Here is a 16,134-nt window from a genome sequence, read left to right as displayed (position 1 = left end):
TTGCAGTCAAAATTAACACTGCTACATACTACATAAATATAAAAGGGACACTATTCATAAAAAGCAATAAATAATTAGCTTTACAATTTAATTCTCCTGTAATCATAAAAAAGAAGAAAATGTAAGGATATAAGAAAAATATAGCATTAATCATATACTGTATGTAAAGTGTTAAAAGAATCACCATAGAGCAATAAAGATAACTGCACATTTTAAATTAAACCAAAACATGATCAAAGGTATTAAATGACTTACAGAGCTCTTTTGGAGGTTCTGATGACTGCTGATAGTCTAATGAGACACTCATCTGATTTCTTGAATTTCTGAAGCTCAAACTCCTCTAGCTCCTCCTCTGATGTCAACAACACAAAAGCCAAAGCAGACCACTGGGCAGGTGAAAGGTCACCAGATGAGAGACTTCCTTTGCTAAGGTGGTTCTGAATCTCTTTAACCAGAGTTTGGTCGTTCAGTTCATTCAGACAGTAGAACAGATTGATGGATCTCTCTGGAGACAGATTATCTTCTAATTTCTGCTTGATGTACTGAACTATTTCCTTCTTGCTCTGGTCATTGTCGTCTTGCTGTGTTAACAGACCTCGTAAGAGTTGTCGATTGGACTGGAGTGACAGACCAAGAAGGAAGCGAAGGAAAAGGTCCAGATGTCCGCTGTCACTCTCAAGTGCCTTGTCCACTGCAGACTTGAGCAAATCAATCATGGCTTCATTGTTGTTTTCCTGTTCTGTAGAGTCTTGAACAAATACACTTCTCTTGTTTTTGTCTAGAAACAGATGTGCATAAAGGGCTGCAATAAACTCTTGAATGCTCAAGTGAACAAAGCAATACATGGTACCGAGAATGATCCCTGTTTCCTCCTTAAAGATCTGGGTACACATGCCTGAATACACTGATGCCTTATAGACGTCAATACCACAGGCTTCCAGGTCTGATTCATAGAAGATCAGAATATTTCTTTCCAGTTGATGAAATGCCAGTTTCCCCAGTGAAAGGATGACATCTTTATCCCAGGAAACATCTGGTGTGTATTCTCCACCATACTTTCGGCGGATCTGCTGGATCTGAAAGCGGAGAAAGTGTGTGTACATTTGTGTCAGAGTCTTGGGAGTGTCTTTAGTATTTGATTCCTGCAGTGTTTTGGAGGCGTCATCAGCCTGATTGTTTTTCAGATCATTATTTCTTTTCTCCTCTAAAATGTTCTGGAGAACAGTGGCTGAAATCCAGCAGAAGACTGGGATGTGGCACATGATAAATAGACTCTTGGATTTTTTAACATGAGCAATGATTTCTTTGGCCTGATTTTCGTCCATGAATCTTTTTTTGAAGTACTTCTCTTTTTGTGCATTATTGAACCCTCTGACCTCTGTTACCCGATCGATACAGTGGGGAGGAATCTTACTGGCAGCTGCTGGTCTGGTGGTGATCCAGATGAGAGCAGAAGGAAGCAGATTTCCCTTGATGAGGTTCGTCAGGAGAACATCCAGAGAGGATTGTGAAGATACATCAGACCACATCTCATTACCCTCAAAGTTTAGAGGAAGACGACATTCATCCAGTCCATCAAGGATAAACATGACTTTGAACTGATTCCTTCTTGTGAGGTTCAGTCCTTTTGTCTTTGGGAAAAACTGAGTTATAAGGTCCATTAAACTTAGTTTTTCTTCCTCCTTTAAGTTCATCTCTCTGAATGGAAGAGGAAACATAAAACTGATATCCTGATTTTCTTTTCCTTCAGCCCAATCCAGAATAAACTTCTGCACAGAGACTGATTTTCCAATGCCAGCAACTCCTTTTGTCAGTACAGTTCTGATCTGCTTGTCTTGTTCTGGTGCTTCAAACATCTTTGTGCATTCAACTGGTATTTCTTGTGAGTCATGACGCCTGGAAGCAACTTCAATCTGTCTTACCTCATGTTCAGTATTGACACGTTCACTACTACCCTGAGTGATATAGAGATCTGTGTAGATGTTATTCAGAAGTGTAGAGTCACCTTGCTTTGCCATTCCTTCAAATACACATTGATACTTCATCTTTAGGCTATGTTTTAGCTGATGAATGAAAATGAGATCATCTAAACACAGGGAAATAAAATAAAATGTGTCAGTCCATTTTCTTTAATACATTCATAACCAGGGTTCCAGAATAAAATTTGAGAGCAGTGGCAGCAGTGCCACTACGTTCTACATGGTGGCACAAGAAGCAGATTTGGTAGCGCAGGGAGGGGTGGGGGTGGGGGGTTGAATGAAATAATAAAAAAAAAAAGATAATTTAATCATAAAATTACTAATGCTTTACATTAATAAGTGCAGTTGCTAATAATATTACATGTTTATTTCTTGGTAACGCACATTTGACTGTAAAGCACCGAACTTGAGTTTAAACTGAACTTTTATTAATAACGTGCAAAATCTAATTTTGTGTTTTTCAAGGCACTTTGTAACTTTTCTTACTTCATACACAAAAAGTGCAAAACTTTTACTGGTTATAGTAAGTTAATGTCTTTTATTAAATTGTAAATAAGTGTTTGTTCACTACAAAGTATATTTTAGTCATCCCATTAAAAATAACAATTTTAACATCGTTTTAGATCTTTAAAGTGCTGGAAATAGCTGTGTGAAATACTTGAACGTCAGTCTCTGCCAGACTGCTCAACAGCTTTTTCCCCCAGGCTGTGAGAGCCCTGAACTCAAATCACCCCGCCCCTCTCTGAACCCCCATACAAACCCCCTACCTCCTGTAACATGTAACGTGCAATTCGAAGTGTGCTACACACAGGTGAGTGGGCCTGTACAAACCACCTGTAGTAGCACACTCTCCTCCTCTATGCGCACTAGTCACTTTTCACACACACTGCTGTGTGAATACAAATCCCACAAAAAGAACTCAGTAATATATGTATGTTTACATGCTCATGCACTACAAATCATCCTGCACTGTTCCCCAGCCAGCTGCTTGAACTCAATGTTTCTCCTTGCACATGTACAGTATTTATCTGAAGCATTCGTATAGTTTGTATAGTTTGTATTTTTTAGTTTGTATAGGTACTTTTTTATAGATAGTATATTTATAGTCAAAATCTATCAGTAGGATAGTTGTGTATAGGTTTATATTGTCTTACTCCATTGTTGTATGCCTGTATTTATGTAGCACCGTGGTCCTGTGAGGCACGCCATTTCGTTCCACTGTATGCCCCGCATGTAGCGGAATGACAATAAAGCTCAACTTGACTTGACTTGACTTGATTCATCAAAGTCATCAATTTCTCTTTCAAAAGGACGTACAAACACTTAAATGAAGTATGTAATAACATTTGACTATATTGGATCCGGAGTAAACTGTTCTGAGCTTGGACCAGTTTGCATGCGCTTATGAGTTGGGCAGCACAGTGGACAAAATTAATCGCACTGGCAGAAAAAAATTATCACAAAATACGACCATTTGGTCGCAGTCTGGAGCTCTGATAAGTGACAATATTACAGACGGTCATGAGTCTCTTACCTTCTAGAGTATCAGCAGCTTCATTTTGCTTCATCTCCCTCAGGAAGTAGAGTGTGAGATCAAGAGCTGCTTCTTTGATAATACATTTATTCTCATTAAAGTCCTTCACAAAGTATTGTGTGTTGTCTTTTTGTAATATGTTCTTAAACTTTTCAAGCTCATTCTTCAGGAATTTGATTATTTTGCTCTCAAGATCCTGCAAAAAAACAAGACCTAATTTAAACTTAATTGTACATCCATATTTTGTCAAAGCTATTTATAAATTAAATTTCTGTGTTCAATAACATATGTATAAACATTAAACACTTTTCTTACCTGGAAGATCCCTAAGAGATTGTCTTTGAAATTCTTGTGGTTCCCGTGAGTCTGGAAGTCTGAATCTAATTCTTGAATCCTGTTAGCAAATAAATTGAAAATACTGCATTTCCAGGCAAAATATTACAGGAATACCCTGATAAACATTTCAGAGTTTATATAAATATTTGACCTAAAATCCGAAACACTTGAAATACCTTCTGGCAGTTGGTGTTTTTTTGTCACTGAAGTTCACTGATCTATCGTTTGAGTGGTCACTCTTCACAGACACAGAGCTGGACACATATAAATTTAGACACTTTTTTATACATTGTAATTTTAAAAATTAGTGTACTTTTATAACACCACTTTAGCACTTTAATGCTACAATATCTCTACTGTTATATTACCCAGGCCAAATAATAAAAATAAAACTGCTGAGGGAATTAATAATTTGTATGCTCTCAAATTTGTATAACTTTGTAAGCGATGATTTTGCTTTTCAGACTTAAAATGTTTATCATCTACTGGCTACTTTTTGAAAGTTTATAAATCCATGTTTTTAGTCATTTGTAGTATATACTGCCTCCATCAGTTAATTGCACTGAAAATTGTTAATTCATAGTCCCAAAACATCTACATCCATGGTAGAAGCACTAGTTGGTTAGTTATTAAGTTTGACTGTCCATAAAGCCCTGTTTACCATGTTTAGTTTAAAAGTATTTGAATGAATGAATGAATGAACTTACCTCTGTTTCTCTGAGAGACTCATCTCAGACGGAGAGTCCTTTCCTCGCTCCTCTGACATACTGCAGCTAAACATCAGGTTTTTGTATATAGTCAGCTGCTCAGTGACCTGGAGATGATGATATGTTACTGAAATCAATAACATAGCAGTTATTTAGGAAAATAATGAAAAAAAAACAAAAAAAACCTTGTGGTATTTATTAGTTGTCATATCAAGACTATAAAGAGAAAGAAATTTACCAAAATTGGTCACACTTTATATTAGGTGGCCTTAACCACTATGTACTTACATCAAAAAATAAGTACAATGTGCTTATTGTGGTCATATTGTATTGCAAAACACTTTTGCTGCTATTGAGGTGGGATATGTTTAAGGTTAGGGACAGGTTTGGTAGTATGAGTAGGTTTAAGGGTGGGTTAAGGTGTAAGGGATGGGTCAACAGTGTAATTCTAAATGTAATTACAGAAATTAATTACAGATGTAACTACATATAGGTATTTTTAAAAACATGTATGTACACAATAAGTGCATTGTACCAAATGATTAATTTAAATGTAAGTACATAGTAGTTAAGGCCACCTAATATAAAGTGGGACCCCAAAATTCAATGGCTGGATAATTTCATGTTCATACTCACCCTGGAGTGCTCAAAATTGTGACTATGAATGGGAATATACTCCAGAGATATATATACACAGATAACCTGTATATATATATATATATATATATATATACAGTACATATACTACACACACACACACACACACACACACACACACACACATGTATATATACATATATATATATATATATATACACACACATATATATACATATACAGTGGAAAAGTTCATTTATTTCAGTAATTCAACTCAAATTGTGAAACTCGTGTATTAAATAAATTCAGTGCACAGAGACTGAAGTAGTTTAAGTCTTTGGCTCACATTTAACAAAAACCCACCAATTCACTATCTCAACAAAGTAGAATATGGTGACATGCCAATCAGCTAATCAACTCAAAACACCTGCAAAGGTCTCCTGAGCCTTCAAAATGGTCTCTCAGTTTGGTTCACTAGGCTACACAATCATGGGGAAGACTACTGATCAAACAGTTGTCCAGAAGACAATCATTGACACCCTTCACAAGGAGGGTAAGCCACAAACATTCATTGCCAAAGAAGCTGGCTGTTCACAGAGTGCTGTATCCAAGCATGTTAACAGAAAGTTGAGTGGAAGGAAAAAGTGTGGAAGAAAAAGAAGCACAACCAACTGAGAGAACCGCAGCCTTATGAGGATTGTCAAGCAAAATCGATTCAAGAATTTGTGTGAACTTCACAAGGAATGGACTGAGGCTGGGGTCAAGGCATCAAGAGCCACCACACACAGACGTGTCAAGGAATTTGGCTACAGTTGTCGTATTCCTCTTGTTAAGCCACTCCGGAACCACAGACAACGTCAGAGGCGTCTTACCTGGGCTAAGGAGAAGAAGAACTGGACTGTTGCCCAGTGGTCCAAAGTCCTCTTTTCAGATGAGAGCAAGTTTTGTATTTCATTTGGAAACCAAGGTCCTAGAGTCTGGAGGAAGGGTGGAGAGGCTCATAGCCCAAGTTGCTTGAAGTCCAGTGTTAAGTTTGGGGTGCAATGTCATCTGCTGGTGTTGGTCCATTGTGTTTTTTGAAAACCAAAGTCACTGCACCCGTTTACCAAGAAATTTTGGAGCACTTCATGCTTCCTTCTGCTGACCAGCTTTTTGAAGATGCTGATTTCATTTTCCAGCAGGATTTGACACCTGCCCACACTGCCAAAAGCACCAAAAGTTGGTTAAATGACCATGGTCTTGGTGTGCTTGACTGGCCAGCAAACTCACCAGACCTGGTACTGTCAAGAGGAAAATGAGAAACAAGAGACCAAAAAAATGCAGATGAGCTGAAGGCCACTGTCAAAGAAACCTGAGCTTCCATACCACCTCAGCAGTGCCACAAACTGATCACCTCCATGCCACGCCGAATTGAGGCAGTAATTAAAGCAAAAGGAGCCCCTACCAAGTATTGAGTACATATACAGTAAATGAACATACTTTCCAGAAGGCCAACAATTCACTAAAAATGTTTTTTTTTATTGGTCTTATGAAGTATTCTGATTTGTTGAGATAGTGAATTGGTGGGTTTTTGTTAAATGTGAGCCAAAATCATCACAATTAAAAGAACCAAAAACTTAAACTACTTCAGTCTGTGTGCATTGAATTTATTTAATACACGAGTTTCACAATTTGAGTTGAATTACTGAAATAAATTAACTTTTCCACGACATTCTAATTTATTGAGATGCACCTGTATATACACAGTGGAAAATATATATATATATATATATATATTTGATCCCCTGCTGATTTTGTACATTTGCCCACTGACAAAGAAGTGATCAGTCTATAATTTTAATGGTAGGTTTATTTGAACAGTGAGAGACAGAATAACAACAAAAGAATCCAGAAAAACACATTTAAAAAAAAGTTATAAATTGATTTGCATTTTAATGAGTCAAATAAGTATTTGATCCCCTAACAATCAGCAAGATTTCTGTCTCCCAGGTGTCTTTTATACAGGTAAGGAGCTGAGATAAGGAGCACTCTCTTAAAGGGAGGTCTCAGCTTGTTACCTGTATAAAAGACACCTGTCCACAGAAGCAATCAATCAGATTCCAAACTCTCCACCATGGCCAAGACCAAAGAGCTGTCCAAGGATGTCAGGGACAAGATTGTAGACCTACACAAGGCTGGAATGGGCTACAAGACCATCGCCAAACAGGTTACAACAGTTGGTGTGATTATTCACAAATGGAAGAAACACAAAATAACTGTCAGTCTCCCTCGATCTGGGGCTCTATGCAAGATCTCACCTCATGAAGTTTCAATGATCATGAGAACGGTGAGGAATCAGCCCAGAACTATACAGGAGGACCTTGTCAATGATCTCAAGGCAGCTGGGACCATAGTCACCAAGAAAACAATAACACTGAAATCCTACAGCGCATGCAAAGTCAAGAAAGCACATGTACAGCGCGTCTGAAGTTTGCCAATGATTCAGAGGAGAACTGGGTGAAAGTGTTGTGGTCAGATGAGACCAAAATCCAGCTCTTTGACATCAACTCAACTCGCCGTGTTTGGAGGAGGAGGAATGCTGCCTATGACCCCAAGAACACCATCCCCACCGTCAGACATGGAGGTGGAAACATTATGCTTTGGGGGTGTTTTTCTGCTAAGGGGACAGGAAATGCACAGAATCAAAGGGACGATGGACGGGGCCATGTACCATCAGGGCCAGGGCATTGAAAATGGGTCGTGGATGGGTATTCCAGCATGTCCATGTAAACATAGTCACTGTTAAAATAAACCTACCATTAAAATTATAGACTGATAATTTCTTTGTCAGGGGGCAAACGTACAAAATCAGCAGGGGATCAATTTTTTTTTTTTTTCCTCACTGTGTGTATATATATATATATATATATATACACTATACTTCGATCCACCATAATATTAACCGTAACCAGTCCGTGGTGTAAAAAATGTTGGAGACAGTTATTTAATGCTTCACTAACTATGCTGTAACATGTGACCCGCTATTCTACGACATTATTAATTAATTTACATTAATTACTTTCATGAATTTTAATGAGAAACCATGAGAAACAGGTAGACTTTTTTTTCTTTGATTCTTTGATGAATAAAAAGTAAAAAAAAACAAAAAAAAAACAAAAAAAAAACATGCATTTATTCAAAATAGAAATCTTTTCTAACAATATAAGTATTTGCTATCACTTTTTATCCATTTGACACATCCTTGCTGAATAAAAGTATTAATTTATTTAAAGAAAGAGAAAAATTACTGACCCCAAACTTTTGAATAGTAGTGATATATTGTAACACGCAATTTGTATTTTGAATAAACACTGTTCTTTTTAACTTTTTTATTTATCAAATAATCTTGAAAAGTATCACAGGTTAAGCAGCACAACTGTTTCCATTGTTGATTATAAATCAGCATATTAGAATGATTTCTGAAGTATCATGTGACACTGAAGACTGGAGTAATGATGCTGAAAAATCAGCTTTGCTTCACAGGAATAAATTACATTTAAAAGTATATTAAAAATGGAAACTTTTATTTTATAGATACAGCCTTGATAAGCATAAGAAACGTCTATAAAAAACTTTACTGATCCAAAACTTTTAAATGGCAGTGTATTATACTGTAAAAAAAAAAAAAAAAAAAAAGTTTTCTCAGGTAACCTAAAATGTACATCATTTAGTTACATCAAGGGTCAAATCAAATATAAATAGCACATTAAAGCTAAAAGTTACACACTTTGTGTGCTGTACAGGTCTGGTATATAGAATGTTTTTGCTCAGGTGGCAGAAATGTCCACCCAATAGAGAAAAGGTTTGCTCAGCAAGAAAAAAAAAAAAAAAATAGAGGGAACATTGCTGGGAGGTCAGCTAGAATATTTTAAATTCACGTGTTAAAGGGTTTAAAATATATCCAACTATATAAAAGACAAGTCAAAACAAACTCATTTAAAACAAAACTGAAACAGAAACCAACTTTGGGCTCACATAGCCTCTCTCATATGGCATGAATCTAAATGTTTCCATATTCACTATGTATTTGGATGCCAAATTATGATTTATTATATGGTTTATTCATTAACCCAAAATCCACGTATAAAAAAATATATATATATATTGCTTGGCACAACATCACAGCAGTATTGTTGTCAAGCTGAACAGATTGTACAATGGGCTATTTAAATTGATCAGTGTGGTTTTTCCCATATTTGGCTGACTGTATTTTATTATGATAATTAACAGGCTGTGATATCAAGTTTGCAATGCTAGAACTGTGTCTTTGCATCTCTTTGTTCCAGGTTTAATTCAGATTTCCTCTGCTGGAGTAGAATTGGCTAGGTGGTGCTGTCACAAAAACCTAGAGTCTTTGAAATGCAGTCACGAAACTGCAGCCTCTGTTATTGCAGAAATAAAGTATTGGAATTTTCCAGCCAGTTATATGGTATGGGGCACTATTACACATAATCTGAAAGAGTAAGAAATCTCCCAATACAAGCATTGCTTATGCACATGTAAGCTAACCCAATTATCAGACTTTAAGCAGCATATAAATCAAAACTACCGCTACAATCTACTCCATCAACATTTTGATCATCATTCTAAATTCCGATCCGGATATAGTTTTTAATAAAAATATCATTTTCTCAGCATTTTTTTTTTAAATGTTGCTATTTTTAAATGAAACTTAGCCACACCTATTTTTGTGACATTGTAAAATGCCTTTTTGGTAGAGAAATGAAAGTTGTAACTGAGAAGCAAAACACTACACCTCTTACACCATTGGACTCTGATCACTGGACTGCACTCTATAGACTTTTGTAAACAGTGGTGGATTTAGGCAAGGGCAACAGGAACAACCACCCAGGGGTGCATTTCCCAAAAGCATTATTAGCCAACTATGGTCGTAAGTTCCATTGAACTCTAATGGTAATGACGGAGAGAACTGCGACCATAGCTGCTTTTGGGAAACGCACCCCAGGGGGCATCTTGCCAGGGGCGGCAATGATTTTTACAAAGCTCATCATTCTGAAAAGCGCTGAAAAGCAACATGCTCTGATTGGCCAGATATCCAGTGCGTTGTGATTGGCCGAATACCTCAAGCGTGTGATGGTAATGTTACGCCCCTTACCACATTTGGAATATCAGGTTCCATGGTGGCAGCGGCGGCACTACAGTGAGAATAAAAGTTACGCCTTCTTTCTTTGCGTATACATTTGGGCAATGTTATGCAAAGTGACGTAGATATGTGGGGGCTTGTTTAAATTAGCTGTTTTAGGAAGGCGTGAGTCTAAACTTTTAGAAAGAATATCTCTTTGGGTTTGAGACTTTAATCATTGCGACTTTACGGATCTTATATACAGTATTGTTCAAAATAATAGCAGTACAATGTGACTAACCAGAATAATCAAGGTTTTTGGTATATTTTTTATTGCTACGTGGCAAACAAGTTACCAGTAGGTGCAGTAGATTCTCAGAAAACAAACAAGACCCAGCATTCATGATATGGACCCTCTTAAGGCTGTGCAATTGGGCAATTAGTTGAAAGGGGTGTGTTCAAAAAAATAGCAGTGTGGCATTCAATCACTGAGGTCATCAATTTTGTGAAGAAACAGGTGTGAATCAGGTGGCCCCTATTTAAGGATGAAGCCAGCACTTGCTAAACATGCATTTGAAAGCCTGAGGAAAATGGGTCGTTCAAGACATTGTTCAGAAGAACAGCGTACTTTGATTAAAAAGTTGATTGGAGAGGGGAAAACCTATAAAGAGGTGCAAAAACTTATAGGCTGTTCAGCTAAAATGATCTCCAATGCCTTAAAATGGAGAGCAAAACCAGAGAAACGTGGAAGAAAACGGAAGACAACCATCAAAATGGATCGAAGAATAACATAGGCCCAACACCTACTATGGTGTTGGGCCTATTTATCGCATACCAGGGATCATGGATCAGTTTACATATGTTAAAATACTTGAAGAGGTCATGTTGCCCTATGCTGAAGAGGACATGCCCTTGAAACGGTTGTTTCAACAAGACAATGACCCCAAACACACTAGTAAACGAGCAAAGTCTTGGTTCCAAACCAACAAAATTAATGTTATGGAGTGGCCAGCCCAATCTCCGGACCTTAATCCAATCGAGAACTTGTGGGGTGATATCAAAAATGCTGTTTCTGAAGCAAAACCAAGAAATGTGAATGAATTGTGGAATGTTGTTAAAGAATCATGGAGTGGAATAACAGCTGAGAGGTGCCACAAGTTGTTTGACTCCATGCCACACAGATGTGAAGCAGTTTTAAAAAACTGTGGTCATACAACTAAATATTAGTTTAGTGATTCACAGGATTGCTAAATCCTAGAAACAAAAACGTTTGTACAAAATAGTTTTGAGTTTGTACAGTCAAAGGCAGACACTGCTATTTTTTTGAACACACCCCTTTCAACTAATTGCCCAATTGCACAGCCTTAAGAGCGTGCATATCATGAATGATGGGTCTTGTTTGTTTTCTGAGAATCTACTGCACCTACTGGTAACTTGTTTGCCACGTAGCAATACAAAATATACTAAAAACCTTGATTATTCTGGTTTGTCACATTGTACTGCTATTATTTTGAACAATACTGTATGCATAAACAGGTTGTAACACTCCAAAGACAAAGGAACACATGAAATTGTGTCATACGACCCCTTTAAAGACAGGCACTCGCTTCATTCTTGAATGAATCAGCCATCTGAACAAATCACTTGAATGAATGACTCAATGACTGACTCATTAAGACTCCCACCTATTGGTGGTTTACTTTCATATTTAAAAGTAGCCCATCATTACATTTTTCCCAACATTTCATTTCTATTAAAAAAAAATGATTTAAAACACTAAGCTCATAACATTATTTATGATGTTGTAATTCAGTGGTGTGAATGCATTCATGCTTTATTTCAGTTTTATTAAACTGTCTGTGTAAATGCATCTAAATGCCGTTGACTTCAGCTTTTGTTGATAATGATTTAATTTGATTGGTAACAGCCCTTTTTAAGTAAATTTTAGTATGCAGTAACTTTAATCATATAAAACATAGTTTCCCAACAACAAAATTGAATCCAGTGGAAATGCTGAGTGGCTAATTTTGAGCAAAAAAGTTAATATCAAGCCCTGGGAGTCATCTCATAAAATTAACAGGATCACAATTTAATAAACTTGTAAGTTATGGTATCTGCAGTTATCACTCATCTTGCTAAATTTATGTAAATTAATTTCATTTAGAGGTGGGTGAAGGGGTGGTTCGCCCAGGGCACCATACAAGCTAGAACCACCACTGCTTATAAACCAACACAAAGCTGCTTTCTGCTGATGCTGCCATGCATTTGTGCATGTTGATTAATGAAAAATAAAATTCTAAAGCTTTTAAAATTTTATAACATGAATATATTGATGAATGGTGAGTTGGTAATAAACCAAACTTTCTGTATTGCAGTTTTACATGAAATTACACTCATACATGACATTACATTAAATTACAGCCAAACAACCATAGTCCTTTTGCATACATCATTTAATCACTACCTCGTGCTCACAATTTATTACTAATCTCAAATGCTCACAATATTTAACTGAATAAATGTAGACTATTGTGTTAAGTGAACTGAAACATTCTATTTAATCATAGCTGATATTTGTAACATTATCTTTTTACACAAAGACATTAAAGCATAATTGAACGAGTGCTTGGGTTCACTTACCCGCCTGACATCCTGTTAGAAAGAATGCTTTCGATTTTGCATCATCGCAAGAAAAAAAAAAAAAAAAAAAAAAGCCTAAAATAAAACGAGAAACTTTATATAAAAAAAAATAATAAAAATAAAAATAAAAAGCTTCATAATGCATTTATGAAAGGATTAACTAACAATTCATTTAAAATTTACTTGAAATAGTAGGCAGCGGTCGTGAGCACCAGAAACCAGGTTTTCACCTTTACGACTCGTCACATGGCACAAGTGCATCCTTTAAGAGAGACTGCTGCACTGCAAGTCTGTGGTTTCCTGCGGAATTGGCCTACATTTAAACTGTTCCATCCCCTTTACTTCTAGACGTTGGATGGATTCTGCGCTCGTCTGTAACACTTTCAGTTTCTTTTACGTCGTTTATGTTTATATTTAGAGTGCTTAAAAGCACAAAAATGAAGTCAGTGCTCATGTTCATTGATAATTTAAGCATATTAGCTGTTTGAATAAACGTGGAAATTAAGGCGTTATAACACCTTACAATGTTTTAACAAATTGCGATCAAGTTAAATTCGGTATCGATCATATCTGGTGCTTGCTTAAAAAGACGGATTATGATAAAACATTATACTAACATTAGGCTACTTTACCTTACCCTGGAGTTCAACTTCCGCCTAACTGTTTGTAGTTTGACAACTGTTTGTAGTTTGAGCAAGCAGAAATTAAGAAAGAAAGAGTTATTCTCTATTTGTCTATATTATATATTTTTTTTAAATGTTGTACAATATTATAGACTAGTCATATCCGGAAGCAATAACTCATTTTCACCAGCTGAGGTCAGTGTCACCTCAGTTCTGAGCATCAACAGTCAGTACATGTACAAATATTGTTTACGGTGAGGACTTCAACAACCTCCTCCAGCTAGTGTAAAATATCACCACATCAGGTCTGAATGCACAGGCCTACATAAAGAGGGCAGAGCTGCTAAGAGGAATACTCAACCCTGTCCAACTGAAGTCTGGTGCTCTCCAAATCTATGCACAGTGCCACATCTCCAACATCACTGAGAAATCAGTGACAAAACATGCATGTGTTTACTTCACAAAACAGTGCTTCTCACAGTATTGCAGTCTCAGCACACACTTTCACTTTTTCACTTTCAAGTCACAAGGGAAATTACTTTTGTTTGTGCTTCTGTTGCTGTATACTGGAGGCTTCTGGCATGGCTCATCTTCAGACCGCAGTGGAAGAAGGACCTTCTCCCTGCCAATCCAAAGTCCATCACAGTGTCCCTCTGCATTCAAGACAAACTACCACAGGAAAAGTGCTCTGTGCAGGGAACATATTACATAACAGGAGTAATGTGAGAGTAGCCTTGTGGAAATAAAATACATACATTACATTAAATTGACTCTGGCCAAATGACTTTTAATCGAGTTTTTCAGAAAGGGAGAGCTAAGGTGCAGAGGAAAAATCATGAGCGGGACAAAAAAACAAAACAAGAGCATCCTGTCTCTGCAGCACTCTGACTGCAATAAGAATTGATGCTTATTGCAGTCAGAGTGCTGCAGAGACAGGATGATCTTGTTTTTTTGTTTTGTTTTTTTTAATAAAATAAAATAAAAAGTTACAAATGTATAAAAATAAACGAATAATAAAATTATGATTAAATTAGTATATATTAAGAATTATATTATATTACAAATTAAATCTAAATTACATAAAAACAAATAAAAATACAATAAAGAATAAAAATACAAATGTTGCATTTCCCAATAAATCACAGGTTGTTATTGGTTAGTTGGTTGTCCAAAGATAAAAAAGCAACAACAACAAGAAAAAAAAAAAAAAAGCCTTTTCACCCACGAGAGAGCTCCAATGAAAAGCATTACAACTACTTTACCCAATGAACTTAAAGTAAAGTTAGGCTGAGTACAGTGGTTCAGGGCAGTCACATAAACGGGGAGGTCACACGCAAAAAAAAATAAAAAAAATAAAATAAACAGCTAATTAATAAAATTATCAAGCTTGGAAGAACCAGTGTGTGTTTTAATATAACTCAGATTGTGTTCGTCTGACAAACGATAGACATATACAGGAATGGTTTCATCTGCTCACTAAACACTGGTGCTCTGAATAACCACTCAAGATGTTTGCCCACCCAACAAATCAAACCACATCTCTAAAGAAAAATGACTCAGATCATCATACTGTGAGATCATACACAGCTTTAAGTATGTACTTTTCCCCCATACACTATAATTGAGAACTGAATAAATACACAGTTTCAATATCACTACTTTCTATTTTATCATTAAATGTAGTTTATACACAATTCACACAATATTTCTCTACTTTTAGCCATTTAACACAGACAAATACTTTATCACACAATGAGAACACTTCAAATCTTAAGGGTCCAAAGACTAACAGCATTGAGCTTATGGAGGAAACAATGCATGTATATTAGGTAAATTATTAAAGATTTTGTAACATTTGTTACTAGGAGGACAGCTGAGATTACTGGAAACATCACTGACAGATGTGCTATTGCATACGCAGCATAACTTTATTTGTTTTATACACGTAACATCAGTTTCATTCATAACAGATATTACATGTGTTTAATGTCTGGACGCCAGAGGACGACCTCGCGCTGAAAACCCACATATGCGTGATAATCGAAAATAATAGAAATGACACTCCAGAAAATCCATAATATGGGTAAAGACATTCAGCTATTGCTGTAACAGAGTAAAAAAAAAAAAAAAAGATACAAATGTTTTGAATGATAAAACAATAAGACAATAAACACTCAACTGTGACAATATATAGGTATTTTTATTATAATTAAGTATATTTATAATCATTTGCTAATCGATATAGCCTTTTTTACAGTATATAATATATATGTCTGCATCATTCTATGATAAGAAGCCACATCAGATCACAGAAGGAAGTTATTTCTAACATTCAACTTTTGTTTTTTTAAGTAAAAACATGCTATAATGTTCTCTTTTGTTGGACGACAGGTTTAGAAACACTTCTCATCACAAGTCATTACAAGGGAAGATGTAACCAATGACCAGACAGACTCCAGACAATGCCTTTGCAATGATTTAATCATGACCAGGAGGATCTGAGACCAGTTTCAGAGAGAATCCCCCCAACAAAAAGAGTACAGTTTATATACAGAGTGTTACGTCTCTGGACGTAATGTGTCATTTTTTTTTATTT

General features: G+C 36.2%; 1 protein-coding gene across 5 annotated transcripts in view; it reads right to left on the bottom strand.

The window, feature by feature from the left end:
* LOC131531330 (uncharacterized) overlaps positions 1 to 14,183 on the bottom strand; it is a 76,126-nt gene extending 61,943 nt beyond the window's left edge. For 4 of the 5 annotated variants that reach the window (XM_058762002.1, XM_058762005.1, XM_058762006.1 and 1 more), the window contains exons 1-6: positions 14,078 to 14,183; positions 4,557 to 4,663; positions 4,026 to 4,103; positions 3,829 to 3,907; positions 3,514 to 3,709; positions 256 to 2,086 (exon numbers count right to left, since the gene is read on the bottom strand). In XM_058762002.1, the coding sequence (XP_058617985.1) occupies positions 256 to 2,086; positions 3,514 to 3,709; positions 3,829 to 3,907; positions 4,026 to 4,103; positions 4,557 to 4,663; positions 14,078 to 14,179 (2,393 nt within the window). In that variant the 5' untranslated portion in view covers positions 14,180 to 14,183. Of the gene's footprint in view, positions 1 to 255; positions 2,087 to 3,513; positions 3,710 to 3,828; positions 3,908 to 4,025; positions 4,104 to 4,556; positions 4,664 to 12,915; positions 12,956 to 14,077 lie in introns of those variants that run through there. The other variant, XM_058762004.1, reaches the window with a different exon arrangement.
* Between the last annotated feature and the right edge of the window lie 1,951 nt (positions 14,184 to 16,134).

The sequence above is a fragment of the Onychostoma macrolepis genome, chromosome 22, assembly GCF_012432095.1.
Source record: "Onychostoma macrolepis isolate SWU-2019 chromosome 22, ASM1243209v1, whole genome shotgun sequence".
Taxonomy (NCBI): Eukaryota; Metazoa; Chordata; class Actinopteri; order Cypriniformes; family Cyprinidae; genus Onychostoma; species Onychostoma macrolepis.
Note: the sequence above shows the minus strand (reverse complement) of the source record. Positions and strands in the feature narration are given on the sequence as shown.